Raw genomic sequence first — 17,434 nt, 5'->3', positions numbered from 1 at the left:
ATTTTAATTTCGTTAAGAAACGGGAGTAAAATATTCATGAATTTTCATCCCGCCTGCCAGTTTTAATAATTGGCAGGATGTCGTTTACCACCTACACCAACCCCTAATACCTGACAGTTTTTAACCAGCAGCATTTAATCACAGCTGACAACTGATAATCCATATCTCAGCACTGATGGATCATTTTGCTTTTTTTTTCTCTCTCTCCCTCTCTTCTTCCTCGCCCCTTTTTATTTATTAATTATTCTATAATTTTGTTTTTCTCTTGATGTTTGACGCAGAGCTGTTCGGGTCTGGGAGATGTGATAATTTAGTGTGAATTGCTTTTAAGAATCTGTTGGATCCCGTCCACGGGTGTGAGTTGTCACGGGGTTGAGTTTCTACACAGCCTACAAAGGCTTCAGGAGGCTTGATCTAAATTTATAAGGACACTGCTGCAGTAACTCCCACTTTGATGGCCGTTGTGGCGGCTATCATTTGTCGTCCATATGGCGTGTTTGTGTGTGATATGCTCCTCCTGTACAGCTTGTACCGAGTGAGATTTTCCTCTTTTTTCCCTCCTTCTTACTGCAGCTAAGTGCAGCTGTGCGGATGAAATTAAAGCGTCATGTATTTATAATTTTTTTTGCTCAAAAGAGCAAACTTGATTTGGAGATACCACGTTTGTATGAATAAAAAAATCATTACAGCACACGCTGGTGGGTGTAAATAAATTGGTTTATTTGGTAATTTGATTTCCTGCATTATTTATAGATGTCAACACTGCCATGTAATAAAAGGGAGGAAGATTCTGCTTAGTCCCGGGTTCAGAGGCAAAATAAAGTGGGCCAAAACAAATAGCATGCACTTGTTTTACTCATAGATGAATTTTTGTCTTACATCACCTCGAGCTAGAGAAGTTTGTATCGTGAGTCATTTTCCATCCTTAGTAATGAAGTAGGGATGTCTGACTGCAGAGTATGTATTTATTTTTGAACAATGACAACATTCAGAGACCCGACATTGAATTTATTTATTATATGGTGGTGAATGCAGGCAATTATATATGACTGAGATTTAGAGGTTAGAGTAACGGTTTCATGGTCTTATCAAGCAGAAGAGCACATTCTGAGGTGTTGTATTTTATGGAAAAGTGTCCTGTTTGTGGAGTTTTTACATCTAATTGTATTTTTTATTTGCTGTAGTTTAATTTAAGAGACCTGACTGAACAGGATTATGTAAATGCACAAACAAAATCAGGGGGAAAAAATACTCTACCGGTCGGTAGAAATGTGCGGTGAAAGAAGAAGAAGAATTCTGTACAAAACCTGAAAATTGCCATGAAAACTCATCAACGTTATCAGATTATGAACTTGTCAGTATGAAAAATGTGTTATTTCATTGTGTATTTGCTGTCTTTCTGACTTTTTCAATGAAGAGACAGTCAAAACAGGTGACAATACTCCAAATAATAATGTATAGGAAATACTTATAAGCAAACAAGCAATGGACGGCTTATAGAAAACCACGAGAAGTGGATCCATCACCCAAAAAACTATCATTTGTTGTTAATATGAGGATTATTTATTTGTCTTTTAAAACGCATGCTACATGTAAATGCTCTATTTATTGGGTTTCAGATTTTGTTATTGACCATAAAAAGTCTATAAAACGTCTTTTATTTTGCTAAACTGGAGAAAAATGTTAATTACTAAAAGTCTACTTTCACTGTAACCTGACATCGCCTGGCGCTTTGCTCATAATTGGCTGTCATCTGCAAAAAAAGTATTTAATTTCTCTTGTCATTGCCTAACAAACTGTGTAATACAAAAAAAAATCTATTTTAATATTTCTTTCTGGTTATTACTATGATTTCACTAAATGGATGTTGTGGTTTGAGGTGCTGGGACAGAAAGTATAGTTTGCTTGACAATGATTTGCTTCAGAAGAAACCACTTTCCAAAAGAAAACACTTCATCCCTAAGCGGTTGCCAAGCTCTTGCCAAATAAGCACTTACTGCACTTGAAGAGATAAATGACACAAATCCACAGCCAAACATTATAAAACAAACCCTTCCCATCAATCAGAATCAGGTTGATTTCCCCACTTCACTCACACCATCGCTGGGCCTTTAAGGAAGATTTATACCCGCGTTCTAAATAAATGTATGACAGAGTGGAATGTGATGCATATACAGTGTTTACTTTCCTTAAACTGATACTGTTGTTCTTGTTGCATGCAACACATTAAACCATTTACAGCTTCGGTCATCACCTGATCAGCCAGCGAGATGGGATAAATGATAACCTCCCATGTCTTGCGGTTTGTCCCCGTTGTCCTCAGGTGATCCAGACCATCAGCGCCGTGGATAAGGACGAACCTCTGAGCGGCCACCGCTTTTATTTCGCCCTCACTGCACCTGTCGCCGGCAACCTCAACTTCACCCTGCGAGACAACAAAGGTGCGAAAACCATCTGTGTTATTCCTGAAAATTCACCTGCTGCTGCTGTTATTTTTATAATTATCTCTGATTAAGATGTTCACACAGAAATCTGCAAATCCAGGGAATCTGTTAATTGGTTTATCTGAAGCTATAATATGAAGCTTCAGCAGTGAAAGTCAGTGTTCTTTTCAAAATAAAAGCATTTTTAATGTACTATGGAATACACCTCATTAAGCATGGGATAATTTAATGTGCAGTATGAGCCGTTTCACCAATTAAACGATGATACTAAAGATCTAAGTTCTTGTTGGATCAACCTTGTTGCATTCAGCCGCTGAATCAGAAACTCTCTCTTGAAACTGGATTGCCGTTGGCCTTTCGGAGTCTGTGAAGGGTGTTGGTCAAGTTAGGTACGGTCTATTTGCTGCTTACTTCCTTCCAATTGAGCCTGGCAGCAATGCAATTGACACTCTGGCCATTGCTCACTCTGGCTCTCTATATCTGCCCTGCATTGGGACACAATCTACTGTGCAATCTGACTCTGGGAGAAGAAGTACAGAGTAACCGGTGCCCCCTGGCGTGGCTGGCTGTGCCAAATGAAACCATAATTCTGCCATGACAATGCCCTCGATGGCCTTTTTCTTTGTAATTGTTCATGGAAACAGAATGCAAAAACAAGCTGGAGCACATGTGAGAATCGTGCCACAATCCACAACGACAGGGTCTCCAAGTGCTAGATCACAGTTGAACCTTAACACACGGACTGAAATCCGCCTTTGTACCGTCATGATTTGCTCACCACCTACACAGTCCAGTGGGTGGACCAAGAAAATTAGCCCCTTAAAGAGGGAAACTTTGCATTCAGCATTGAAAGCAGGAGACTTGTGCCCGACGCCATCATGCAGTGATCCCCTCTCTCAGTAAATGCCCAGTGTTGAGTTGTTTGTTCCAGCTCGGTTCAGGTTGCCACGTTACTTTGCAGAGGTGGCGGCAGCAGCCAGGCTGTTGACGAGTGCAGACCCATGTTACATGATGATCCGGATGTTTCATGGTTACCTCCCTGCAGATTAGCAGCAACTTGGCTGGAAGACCGCTGTTGATGGCTTTGTTCTCCGTGAACATACGGCGTTTACCTTGAATTGGATATGTTGAGCAGTTTTGTGGTTATGTCCTATTTAATTCTTTAACGTTTATATTCAATGTAATCTTCACTTGGCAACAGCAGCGTGGAAAAGGTGTGAGGGGGGTAGTGGTTTTGGCAGATAAGCTATTAAAAGTGAAGGAATAGTTCTACAATTTGTAAAAGATGCTTATTTGCAGCGTTTGATTTCTGAAAAAGCAGATTTAGTTTTGTTTTAATGACTTATATTTAATAATAGACACAAGCCAGTGTTTCACAATTAGCATCAGAACATTTTTATTTAACATTACAATTGTTAATTTTCAGCCCATCACAGTTGCACCCAACCGTGTGTTCCTGTTCTTTTTGCTGATTTGACTAAAGTGGCATTTTACAAGCGAACCCACATCTCCACACTCATTTTTTCACCTTGTTCTTCGACTCAAAGAGCAATCTGACTATCGCTAGGAAGAACAAAGGAGTTGTCCTTCAAGGCGAAATCCACATTTCAAGTGTGACTGCTCAATTTGAAAGTGCATTTCAATCTATTGAAGCAGGTTTTTTTTTAGCTGCTGTAATGGCATATTGTCCTCCTCTGGCTGCCTATTTTCCCTTTCATACACTGAGAATTCATATAAGATTTTTGCCATCAAACCAAAAGCTGTTATTAGCCAACAGGTGGTCAAAACCAGGGAGAGACACCACGGTGTGTCATATAATGAATTGTGTTAATGACACCATCTGTTGGCATTCCTGCTTTTAATACAGTAAAATGATTCCTAACTGCACAACCAAAGTGCAGCCATCATCACAGAGTATTAAGCCTCCTGCTAGTCATATATGTGCACTCGCCGTGTTCATTTGAAGCCAATAAACACAGCTCTCCGGGCTACTTCTCACAAGTCTGACCCATGCTATGTTTCCCCTTCTACTTTGCAGACAACACGGCGTCCGTGTTGACGAAGCGAGGTGGTTTCAGGAGACGGGAGCAAGCTATGTATCGGCTGCCGGTGTTGATCGTGGACAGTGGGAGTCCTGCGTTGAGCAGCACCAACACACTCTCCGTGCGAGTGTGCGACTGTGACTCCGACGGCGTGGCCTTGTCTTGTGGCGCCGTGGCCTACACCGCCACCGGCCTGAGCACCGGCGCCCTCTTGGCTATTTTAGGCTGCATCATCACACTTCTGGGTAAGATCTGTGTGACCTCAGTGTCCGTGGCAACAACAGCTTTCTTCCAGAGGTGATCTTTTTTTGCAGGTTTGGCCACTCTGCCTCCGATATGAAGACATTCTATCCATCATTTGATGATACTTTTTAGGGTCATGGTCCGGTACAATAAGGAAAAATGCAGTCCACCACCGCCCGCTGTCCTCAGATGGCCATTAAGTAACAGAAAACCTACACTTTCAGCTTAAAATGTGTGTTTGTTGCCAAATCGTATAAACTTAACAGCTAATATGACAGATGACAAGCAAAACCAAATCACTGAAAGCCAGAAAGCTGCGATGGAAAGTGTACTACATAAACACTGTCATGTGTATGAAATATGACCAGCCGCCGCAGTGATGGCACGAAGTTTTTGCAGATAGTAAGCTTTATAAAAACCAGAGTTGGTTGAAGCCAATATTTCATACTATTTCTTTATAAAAGTATGTCAATCCCCGAGTTACTCATGTTTGTTTGGATTTCCCATTGATTTATAATGAAACATTTTTTTCCAATATCTCAAACATACATTATAGAAAAAATTATAAAAGTTAAAAATCACGTGAATCCGTTACCGTTGTGTATAACGTCGGATGATGATTCTTTTTTTTGCGATAAATCTCACAGCGGAGGAATAAATCAGGTGCGTGAAGCAAACCCTGCTCTCTGATGAAATTCAGACTACTCTTCTTTCATCATAAAAAAAAATAAAACAGAAACCCCTCGCCCTCCTCTGACCCCTTCTCCCTCCACAATAATGTGTGTACAGACTCTTAGCAATCAAAAAGAGTGGGCAGAGCGTTGATAGCCGACTCCAACGTAGCCTCCCTTTTAAGTCCTCCGCCCGAAGTAGCTCGCAGGCTTTGTTGCAGCGGGAATATATTCAAGCCAACAATCTTTGCAGTTCAGATTTCAGTTCAGATTCTAGTAAGTGGAGGTAACGTCAGATGTGTGCTGTGCAACAAAACACTGCTTACCTCAGTATTTACAAGCCATTCAGACTTATCTCGGCCATTACACATTCTGCAGGCGGCTGATCTCGAGGTCTCGCACATGTCAAACCCGGAGGGAGATATCTTCCCCTCACATTTCCTCTAGTAAATACATGTGACCCAGGTCAGCCTGCTCTGAATAGCAGCCTGGATGGAAGTAGAGTACCACTGAAATCTTCCCAAAAGGATCAATTAACTGGAGTCGTTATCCTGGGTTTGAGTGTTTTTATGTGTTAACTGGACCCAGTAGATGATAAAATATATATTTTGGGGGGGGATCTGGTAGTTTATTGGATGAGCCAAGGCTTTACCTTGACGTGTATTTAATTATGATTGTCCAACCTTTTTATAAGAGATTTGTCTCACAAAGAAAATGCACTATAGCTGTGATGACATTATAAAGAATTTTATACGAAAAAAAGGCTCACTTGATTGGACACTTAAACATAAGGGTCTCCAGCAGCATTTTTAAAACCTTCTATTGCCAGTTATGATTATGTGTCATTTATGTGACAGCGCTCCTCTTGCATTTAAGCACACTATACTGGACAGAGAGGGAAAAAAAGTGTAATTTCATTGAGAGAAAGCCGTGCCTGAAGGCAGCCTGAGATGAGATTTAAGATCATTTCCTCCCCTAAAAGGAACTCTCATGGTGCTTTCCTCCAGATAAGTTTCAGTGTATTTTATAAACTTAATTAGAGTTTTTCATGGGGGTCATAGAAGGAAGTACTGTATGAAATACTGCGTTTTCACTCCCTTCCTTCTGTTCAGTGCAACACCAAGGTGTTCGTGAAGACACTTGTAAAAGAAAATTAATTAACATAACCTTAAAGACGACGCAGCACCGAGCTGTCGTCTCCTGGCTGCATTGTTGCTCATAAAACCGACAGACAAAGCGTTGCGACAGCGGGGCAGTGTCCAAGTTTAACGCTTAGGTGGTCTTCATTGAGCTGAGGGGCGTCTAAACAGCACATACAATAACTGAAATGAGTTCTTTGATGGGGTCAACTTTGCTTTTTGTTTTATTCCCGTCCCCTTGAAGTGTGCCTTCCTTTTATTGCAAGAGAGAAACACTTCTCTTGATAAATGAAAAAAACTTCAAAAGAGTAAGAGGAGGGATATGTGGCGGTGCAACCCTGAACCCGGCATCGCTAATGAAAGCTGGCTCTCTATGCTGCACGGCATGGCCTCAGGCCACAGTCTTAGAACTGGTGGCCTCCAGTTTAATATACCTCCAAGTCTCTGTTTGTGTGCGTGTCCTTAGCTGTCCCCGTCACTCTGTTTAGCTGAATTGGATCAGCTTCTTTCCCTCTTTTCTCCGCTTCCTCTTTGGATATCCCCCTCCACCCCCTCCCCTTGTATTAACAGCCCATGAGTCCCATCCTTTATTATCATCTTCCTTGATTCTCTTCCATCAAGACCTCATTCAATCTGTAGGTAGCAGATTGAGGCCGTGATTGCGTGTGATTGTATCATTTTGGGTGAGTCTCGGATGCTCTTAAGTAATGGCGGAAGAAGTCTTCACATCTTTTACTTCAGTAAAAGTAGTAATATCACAGTGTAAACATACTTTGTTGTAACTCAAGTACAAAAGTACCAAAAGTGAAAGTACTCATTATGCAAAGTGGTTGATTTCAGAAAAAGATATGTTATATTTCTGTGTTAAAATTAATAATCCATTAGTGTGTTCCGTGCTTGAATGGCGGTAAAGATGTAGCTGATTGAATGAGTACGTTATATACTGCTGGGTAGCCTAACATATAACATATAACATATTGCTAATAATCAGCTGATTTGTTAATAATATGAATCGGCAAAGTAACTGAAGCTACCAAATACATATGCAAAATACAAAGAAGAAATCTTGTTAAGTACACGTGACAAGATATACTTAAGTTTACTCAAGTAAATGTATCATAAGTACCCACTATTAAATCTTCTTCTTCCCTCCATCACACACTCGTGGCCGTCATCAGTCTAATAACTACAATCCAACGCTCGTCAGAGAGCCGCTCTTCTACTCGCCTGTTAGGATTCATCAGTTGTCTTTTAGAGCTTCCATCACAGCAGTCCAATGCAAAGTGTGCCGTTTCCACCGGCGTGCCTCTAAACCGCACGGCGCTGCATGCACTTTAGCTTTGGCTCTACGTCCTCATAAGCTAAGTGGTCATTAATCATGGGTTGATATTTTTAGAGTTAATTACAGAGCTTGTCCTCTCCTTGCAGTAAGATTCCTGAAAAATGCCAGAGTACAATTATGTTTTGTTTTGTTTTTTGTTGTTGTTTTTTTTGGGGGGGGGGGGGGGGTTGCCATTTATAACCTTTTTTAATGATACAGTTTATTTTTGGATGATGCATCAGTGAGTCAATCATTATCCTTTTCCCCCCCGGTGCAGGTCAGGTATGGCTCAATCCCCCCGAAGGCCAATTAAGACATTACGTAGCACTCCAGAGCTCCAGACAGTTATTTCTGTCTGAGTATTCCTTATCAGACTCATTCTATAAATGTCTTAATGTCCATTCTCCTGCCTCGTGTTTTACTGCCTGTCTGCGGTATTTGCCCCTCCATCTGCGTCTCTATTTATGTGTCTGTATTCAGACGGCAGACTCGTTTCTTTTTCCAGATCTGATCTTTAAGCTCCACTGTGCACATTGTAACCTACGGATTTGTGTCTTTAAACTGTGTAATTATTTGCTATCACACTGGTTGACATGCTAAAAAGAAAAGGAACAGAAATCAGCCCCCCACCTTCATTTCTCTCTTCTTTTTTTTACGTTAGGAAGTCAATTAGGAGCAGATTTGTCTTTATAACGACAGCCTGGCAAAAGCTAAAAGGACCTCTTGTATCGGAGCTGGGAGGGAAGAAACTGCTAACAGCTTGCAGAAGGATGCATAGAACAAAATAAAAACAGAAAAATAAGACAGTCAAAAAAAACACATAATCCGGAAAGATACACAGTGTGACAGATAGCATCAGCGGCGGCAAAGAAACCATAAAAGCCGTTTGAGTCATGCAGCAAACATACAGCGGCGCTGATAAAGAAGCCAATAACATGGAGGATTTGTGTTTGCAGATTCTGATTGTTTCTTTGCCCTTCATCACGTTGTGGTGCAGAATGGATTTTTCTCGCCACGTCTCCCATGCAGGAGAGTGATATCTGACATGTTGATGAGGACGCGTGAGACCTCGGTCTAGACACCTTTGTTTTCTTGCCAACTCTCTGCCGTCTTATTCTCTGTTCTCACAGGCAGTAAATCCAGAACTGGAGCTAAAACGATCGGCTCGTCAATTCCTTTTTAAATGATTTGTTCAGGAATAAAGCCAAACATTTCCTTAAGCTTTAGCATGTAAGGATTTGCTGTCTTTTTTTTTCACTTTTTTCTGACTTTTGGGAGGGAGACTAAAAGATGAATCAATTAATTCATAAAACAGTCCACAGATTGATTTATAATGAAATAATTATTGCCGGCGGCTCTAAATTGAAGGTCGTTTTGTATTTTTTTTAGCTGATATTCTCTTCTAGCTGATACTAATCGAGGGACACATGTCTTTTATTTATGAGGCTACGTTTTGTTACCTTCTGTTGGCTCATGTCGGGCGGCCTGCGTATTTGACCCCGTATAAAACCATAGATTGGAAATATAATGTGTGAAATATCTTGTACAGTTCCCAAGGACATTTGTCACTATTATGACTTTTTATAGACCAAACAATGAAGCGATTCATCGAGAAAATAATCAGTTTAATTTGTTGGAACACCTGGTCATTACAGTGTGTTTTAGAAGATCACTATAACTTACATGTCCAGACCTCGTTGGGTTGAGATCTATGATACTATGATCTGTATGTGATTACAGTACAATGTTCAGTCCAGCTTTGTGTATAACTTGCCCATGAAAAGCACCCCATGCTGTGTTTCTGTGTACGGCGGATACTGAACAGCTGGTTAATTAATCTCCCATCAAACCAAGCTGTTAATCAGCAGCTCAACTGTGGCAGCGTGATCTTTCCACTCACATAAAGAGTTATGAATGGCCTCACAGAAACAATTGCCTGTACAGTCATTTTTCAATAACAATCAGTTGACAAATTATAGATAATGATTTTTGACAGCCATTTAACTGAGGAGGTTTTATCTATTTGATTATTGTAGGACGTCCTGTTCAACCACAGCAAACCTACGGGTGCTTTAAAGCCCGAAAGGTATTTCTTGTCTAAGTGAGTCTCAAGTACTGTTTATTATGAGTTTATCAGTGAAAAAAGTCGTTGAATGTGTTTCCTCAGGACTGTGTTCTTGTGGTTAGTTTGTCGATGGCCTATATTTTCATACAAATGTCACTAAATCCTATTTGGTGCTTAGAGGTATGTGACATCATCGTGTACCAACTTAGACCCGCCCATTTCTAACCAGTTCGAAAAGCTCAGAAATTCAGAAACCTACCTTAATATCAAGTCATGAACCAAACGTGTCCAACTTTTGCAGGAAGTTGCGTTCAAGAAAGTCTTTTCAGTAAAATAAACTTATTGAGAGAATAGACTCGGGACTTTAATATTTCATTTTTTAATTTTTATTTCTATCTATTATTCTACATAGAGTATAGAACGTATGTATTTTTGACACCTCTCTTGCTGATTGATACCGCTTTTAGAAAGTGCCCTGCAGCATAGAGGCACAAAATGATTGAATAATCAGTTCCAGTTTTGCCAGAATCAGCAAATGAAGAGGAAGAAATACTCTAATGAGAAAGTGCATTCAGTGATGCATGCTGGTAAGAAAAAGGGCCGGACAGAAAACCCACCTTGTTCGGTATCGATCGTACGTTGCAGATCATTTAAACAATTCAATCTCAGCAAAAAGCCTTTGTTACATTAAATTGATCTGCGTTGCATCTGTTTTTTTTAATTGAGCGTTCATCATCAGTAAATGAAGATTAGCGTCTTGGTTGTGTGTTTGCTCAACTGTCTGGGCTGGAAATCATTTCTTACAGGACCCTTGGTACCTGACACAGAATCACTATTTGTATGCCCGACCATCCACCTGCCCGTCCTCGTAGGATGTGATTGGATGTTGGCCCGTTTCCAGCCTGTGAAGCATCACGGCTGCCTTCTAGGCATTAAACCCTAAAGAGCTTTGCTGGAAAGCGCTGAGAATATTCTATTTCAATGTGCCACTTTGTAATTCACTTTGGAGAAGCCCCACTGAATCCAATAGAATTTAGAATGACTTCAGTTCCTAAAATTAAAGGAAACAATCTTCCACAGAGATGTTTGGCATCCCGTCTTAAACCGCAACCAAAAAAAGAAAGTGTTCACGGGTATTAGTGGTAGACTGGAGTGACCCTTTCACAAAAGGGGTACCAGCAGGCACCAGATAGCCAACAGAGAGCCACCCATTCATCTCCTGTAGCCTTTCCAAGTGACACTTTCCTCCCTTGCATCTCTTCCATTTGCTCCCTTATTAGAGGGTGTGAAGTGGTGGTTGAATTTGGGTTCCTGGGCCTCTTTCTTGGCTGCCTGCAGTAGCTCAACGTCGAGCAGGAAAAGAAATACGGGCCCACGGAGCGATATTTCACTGGTACCGGCTTGACATTGATGGATAGAGGATCATTAGACATTTGCCAGTTTGCTTGGGCGTAGAGTTATTTTCAGCAATAATGTATGGGAGAGGGAACGGGGGATGGAGAAGGGCTAGGATCTCAGAGGGACAGAGACTCCAGTTTGGTGGAGTTTTGTACAAAACGTAGGCGATGGAAACCACAGAGGGTCACAGTGTATTAAATTGCTTGGGATGGTTTTGTAAACTGTTAATTGGATTCATAGTGCCGTGGCTTTCCAACCTTTTGAGTCAGATGTTCTCCCACAGCCCTGCCAGATGAACCCAAATAACCCCTTCACTGACACCACCGTCCTCTTTCAAATGCCTTCCTTTGTTATTCAACACTGACATAACCTAAAAGTGGGTATTGCTATCCTACAATTAGAATTCCATACAGTTTAATATATAAATAGCTGCCATTTAGAGAGACTAACCATCCACTACCTTTTAGCTATTAATATAGGATTCTATATATTATACACTTAGTTGCGCTGCTCTGCAATCCGTCCACGTACCTCCGGCAGATGCAGCAGCACCCCCTCAGGTACAAGCACCCTAGGTTGGAATCACTGTCACTCTGTATTCAGCTCTATAAAAAAAAAAACACATATCCCTGCATCATTTCAGCTGACTGCCACAAAAATGATCTATATATGCACGTTGTCAGTTAATAATAACTCATCTCTCTGTCTCTGCAGTGATGGTACTGCTAATTGTGACGATGCGCCGGAGGAAGAAGGAGCCTCTGATTCTCGAAGAGGAGCGGGACATCAGAGAGAACATCGTCCGCTACGACGACGAGGGCGGCGGCGAGGAGGACACGGAGGCCTTCGACATGGTTACCCTCCGCAACCTGAACGCCATCAGAGACCCCAACGTCAGGCGAGACGTCACGCCCGACACTCCCACCTTCTTCCATTACCCGCCAACGACCCGCCCGTCTTACAAGTCCCTGCCGGACAATGTGGTGTTTCGAGAGTTCATTTGGGAGCGACTCAAGGATGCTGACGTGGACCCGTCAGCCCCCCCTTATGACTCTCTGCAAACATACGCGTTTGAAGGCAGCGGCTCTGTTGCGGAGTCACTAAGCTCTTTGGAGTCACTAAGTACAGACTCAGATCAGAACTATGACTATCTCAGCAACTGGGGACCACGCTTCAAAAAGCTGGCTGACCTGTACGGCAACAGCGAGGGCACCAGTGTCTTCTCATAGCCCCTGAATTACTCTCTCAACATTTCTCGGACAAAACGAAAAAAAAACAACAACAAAAAAAAAAAGTAAGAGTAATTTATTGTCAGAGGAAATGATTTTGTCTGCCTTAGTGCACGGGAGGAAAAGATTCAAAGACAACACGAGACAGATCGAAAGAAAAACACTTTGACTTCAAAGGGTTTTTTTGGTTTGTTTACCTCCTTGTGTGGATTTTTCAGAAGCGTGCCATGGTGAGTTTTGACACATTTCAAAAATGGCTTGACTGAGGAGGAGACCTTGTGTGCAAAAGACATTAAAAGGTTTCAGATGTTGGACTCCGGACCAACCACTGACTGCAGAATGCATACGTGTTGGAGTATTTCTACGGGCTGGCACATGTCCTTTCATTGCAGTGACGGCCATGGGCCCAGCTATTTTGCTTTGATGCATTCCTTTGCTATCTTTGTGCAAAAAAAAAAAAAAAAAAAAAAAAGTAATGTTTGTCATGAAATGCCGTGTCCCTTGCGACTAATCAGAAGTCACTTGACTGTTTATGAAATTTGACAACAATTTCCGTGGGTTTTATTTTCTTCTTAATGGTAACGAGAAGCTTTTTCATGAACATTTTCAACATTATTCATGGACTCACACTTCTCCACATTATATGAAAAGTTCAGCTGCACTCATACAGTATAAAAGTAGTTGATGTGCTAAGGAAGTGATGTGAAGACATGCTGTGCAAATAATAAAAAGAATGACACGTCTTTGATGTCTCCACTGGTTGAAACAGGAAAGAATAATTTCTCTTATTCTCCTAACAATACATTTTGCAGATGTTGCAATGTAGTGTTTGTCTGAGTCTGTTTTTTCTCCCGCCTTTCTATTGACAAGACCGATGTATGATTTCTGAGCGATAAAATGTCAGGATTTGGTTGTTCTGCTTTGGTATTGGGGGATGGGGGAGGGGGGACATGGGAACGTCTGCTACATGAGAAAGCTTTGTTGAAGGACTAGTCCTTGTGCTTGATCTAGATGCTAGAAAAAAATAACTTGTTTCCGGAGTGACGGTCTTTAACTGGGTGAAGTTTGTAAGTAAATGAGTTTTGCTTCTGTAGTTTGCAGAGTCCAGCATATATTGTCATTCAGAAATGAAATCATTAATGTCCATGATTTGTTTGTTAATTGATGGTGAAAGGACACACTGTATGATCATTTGTTTTTCCAGCTTAAACAAATTAATTGGGTGTCAACATGTACAACCGATATGTATTATTTATTTTGAAAAGGCAAAATTGTGCAAATGATGTTTTTATCCTTTTTGCTGAAAATAAAATTGACATTCAGTTCCTTAAAAGACTGAAGGGATTTCTTATAGTCCACATAATAGTGACATAATAATTACTCTCTTTGTGAAATTGTGAAGTCAAGGAACCAGAGAGCAGGGGAGAACAATTCTTCTTTTCGATGAGGCTTTTTAGTTGAAAGGACTGATCGAAATGCCTGTCATGACTGCGAGGCTTACCGTCGGGCATCTGAGCAGCTTTACAGGTTGGCCAGGCCTGCGTCATGAAGACAAAGGAAGCTCTATTAAAGGTGTGTTCGACTACTGCAACTCAGTATAATGAAATGTACTGAAGTAAAGTATGTCATAGAAAATGTCACACAAAAGTCATAGAACAGTGAACCTGAAAATGGAACTTAAATATATGATATAAAATGTAAACTTTGTCGTTAAAAAGTGTTGTATATGATTAAAATAGTATAAAAAGTGAGGAAAATAGTCAGTAATATATCGAAAAAGTCATGAAAAAAGTCATAGTATAGAATGTCGAAAAAGTTATAGTACAGTATATCAAAAAAAGTAATGGAAAAAAGTCATAGTATAGTTTGTCAAAAAGTTATAGTATATAAAAAAGTCATGAAAAAAGACATAGTATAGTTTGTCAAAAAAGTTATAGTATATAAAAAAGTAATGAAAAAAGTCATAGTATAGTTTGTCAAAAAAGTTATATTAAAGTATATAAAAAAAACTAATAAAAAAACTACTATGAACTAAAGTCATAGTATAGTATGATGAAAAATGTCCTAAAAAATTAATGAAAATAATTATAGTATAGTATGTCAAAAAAGTAATGAAAAAAGTCATAGTATAGTTTGTCAAAAAAGTTATAGTATAGTATATAAAAAAAACAAATGAAAAAAAAAGTCATAGTATAGTATGATGAAAAAGGTCCTAAAAAATTAATGAAAAAAATTATAGTATAGTATGTCAAAAAAGTAATAAAAAAATTAATGAAAAAAAGTCATGTAAAAAGTCATAGTATAGTTTGTCAAAAAGTTATAGTATAGTATATAAAAAAGTAATGAAAAAAGTCATAGTATATGTCGAAAACCAAGTTGATTATTTCAAGAGAACAACGTTTAAGACTTGAGGATCCAGATGAGATCTTTTTACAGCTGACAGGTGTCGGAACCCAATACTCCATGCGTATTAAGCAGTACAATGTACTACTATTGTAAATGATGTCAAGGATTCATAGTGTACGTTGCATTTCACCAGCTGAGGATTTTTGTCCATGAACTCAGATAAACAGCCGCTTTCAGCTTCGTGATGATGAGTTTTCTCACTGATCCAAGATGGTTTATAAAATGGTCTGTTTGACTGATTATGTAGCAGAACTTCCTCAACACACAAAGGAACACATTATCCTTCAGGTTCATCAGAAATCACTACAGGAGTTACATGACTTTGACTAAACAAAACCAAAACAGACATTTTTTGTGGAGTAAAAAGTGGTAACAATAAGTAAATCTGAGATGCAGTGGAGAAGCATAAACTTACATTTTTAAAAACTCTGATGAAGTACAGTACTTGAGTAAATGTACTTACAAGTATTCCACCTCAGGATTGTGGTATTGATGCCATAACAGTCAATTTTGCCTGATAGCTGAGAACCTATTATTGAATCTCAACGCAGCAGGAATCAAAATTGAATTGATTTGCACTGGTCGTTCCATCCTTTTTTATAAAACTCTCAGTAATAATAACTGTTTTCAAGTGTGCAAATCGAACTGGACTGATGTTCATTTGAAAAGTAGCCGTAGACGTCTCGACAGCACTCAGAGGTCCACAAGTGACGGTATAATTCACAGTGATGCAAGCGCTTGCAATGTACTTGTTATGCATCTTTGCTTGGTAAATATTCCGTCTCCTTACAGGTATTGACATAGTTTCCAACGCTTTGAACTTGGCAAAAACAAAACATCTGAGATTTTTTTATTTTTTTTTTAAAGTGCAAGTCAGGAGCAACCAAGGTCACAGTGTGTGTTCACGATGCGGTCCGGACAAAAGTACAGGAAGAGATGTGGAGAGTTTGTTACAGACTCACAGGTAAAGGTGAGACTTCGACGTAGCAAAAAGAAGGGATCGTGTAGAAAACGCTTGGAGCGGAAATGGATGATGTCTGTAATCAGGTGCAATCTTTGCTTATTAACTCTTTCAAAAAAAAAGATACTCTCATTTTTATGTTGCAACAAAATGTTAGACCATAGGCGTATCCAGCCCGTTTTTAGCGGCCCTAAATTGATTCCCAGCACCGCTAAAAAATATTACATAGATAAATGCAATATAAAAAAAACAGTCATTTTGTTTTTTTAAACGTAAGTTTATGTTTGACCACCTTAAACATGGTCAAACTTTAAACAACAGACCCCCCAAACCCCGTCATGGTATGGTATGATGCACTTTCTCTCTCTCCCACCTGCCCCGTTCACCCCGTTATACCTCATTATCTTTTCATTTTAATACAATTTAATATGATTTGTGGTACTTTGCAAAACCAAGTCAAGGGAAAGTTTTGATCCCACCTAAAGCTTTGTTCCCAGAATCGCCCCTGAGTTAGACCCTTATAGAATTTAAATTCATTCACTTGGTCTGGACTCTAACTTTTCAACAACAGAGATTTACAAAAAGTATAAAAGTTAAAAGGATGCTGATATGTGGACAAATAGCATTTGTTGCCTTGATGGAAAAAAAAAAAAATTGTGTTTTTCTGTCTGAATAATTGCAGAAAATAATCTTCACAAATGATGATGATCTTTGAAGCCTAAAGTAGAAGCAAAAACCTTTTAAACAAATGTAGCCACTTTCAAGACATGTCAGGCTTCCAAATTCACCAGAAAGGTTGTTATTATTATTATTATTATGATCAGTATTTTATGTTGTCGAATGAGACATCAAAAGCACTCAAGCTTGCAGACCGTGCAGCACTCTATTGTGAAGAATACAGCTGTAACAGACCAGCGACCCCTAATAGACAATTCACATAATTTCAAATTCAATTCTGAAATAAAACTGCTAAAATGACAGTAATGTGTGAATTAATTGAAGAGTGAAAAAGGTCGTCGTCGTTACCACGGTTACATGGTCTAATTTTGAAATGTATATAATCTAAATCTGAAAAAAACATTCGCAACAAGAGCTTAGCATGTAGCTTAGCATTTAGCATCATCCCAGAATTGTCACTTGCAGCCACTTTAAAACTTCCACAACACTACTTCCAAAACTTGTTGAAACTCTTTAAAAGAAAACTCTTTCTGCTTTATTTCTTCCGAATCCATAGGTTTTATCAAAAAAAAGGCCAGAAATAATACCAGATACCGATTGCAGTGATATCATAGCAAGATAAATATGTCACATCTGGAGGTCATGAGATCGAAGCAGATAGACTCCAACACATCTGAGGTAAACTCCTGCGCTGATAACAAGATGTTGATTTTGATTGACCAGCTGTCAATCAAAATCAGCAGAGAGTGTCTTAAATGGGCTGCTGCCTGGGGGGCACTTATGAGCAATCAGGCCCCCTCTGCTATCAGGGGCTCAATCTGGACCTCGGCTGATTAC

General features: G+C 39.7%; 1 protein-coding gene across 1 annotated transcript in view; it reads left to right on the top strand.

Moving 5' to 3' along the window:
* LOC311029235 (cadherin-7) overlaps nucleotides 1–13,822 on the top strand; it is an 82,916-nt gene extending 69,094 nt beyond the window's left edge. Inside the window, exons 10-12 of the mRNA XM_084034277.1 lie at nucleotides 2,324–2,441; nucleotides 4,483–4,731; nucleotides 12,038–13,822. Coding sequence (XP_083890403.1) covers nucleotides 2,324–2,441; nucleotides 4,483–4,731; nucleotides 12,038–12,552 — 882 coding nt within the window. The 3' untranslated portion in view covers nucleotides 12,553–13,822. The remainder of the gene's footprint in view (nucleotides 1–2,323; nucleotides 2,442–4,482; nucleotides 4,732–12,037) is intronic.
* Nucleotides 13,823–17,434: the final 3,612 nt, after the last annotated feature.

The sequence above is a fragment of the Eutrigla gurnardus genome, assembly GCF_963514095.1.
Source record: "Eutrigla gurnardus genome assembly, chromosome: 18".
Classification (NCBI taxonomy): Eukaryota; Metazoa; Chordata; class Actinopteri; order Perciformes; family Triglidae; genus Eutrigla; species Eutrigla gurnardus.
The sequence above is the reverse complement of the archived record's forward strand: the minus strand, read 5'-3'. Positions and strand labels throughout refer to the sequence as shown.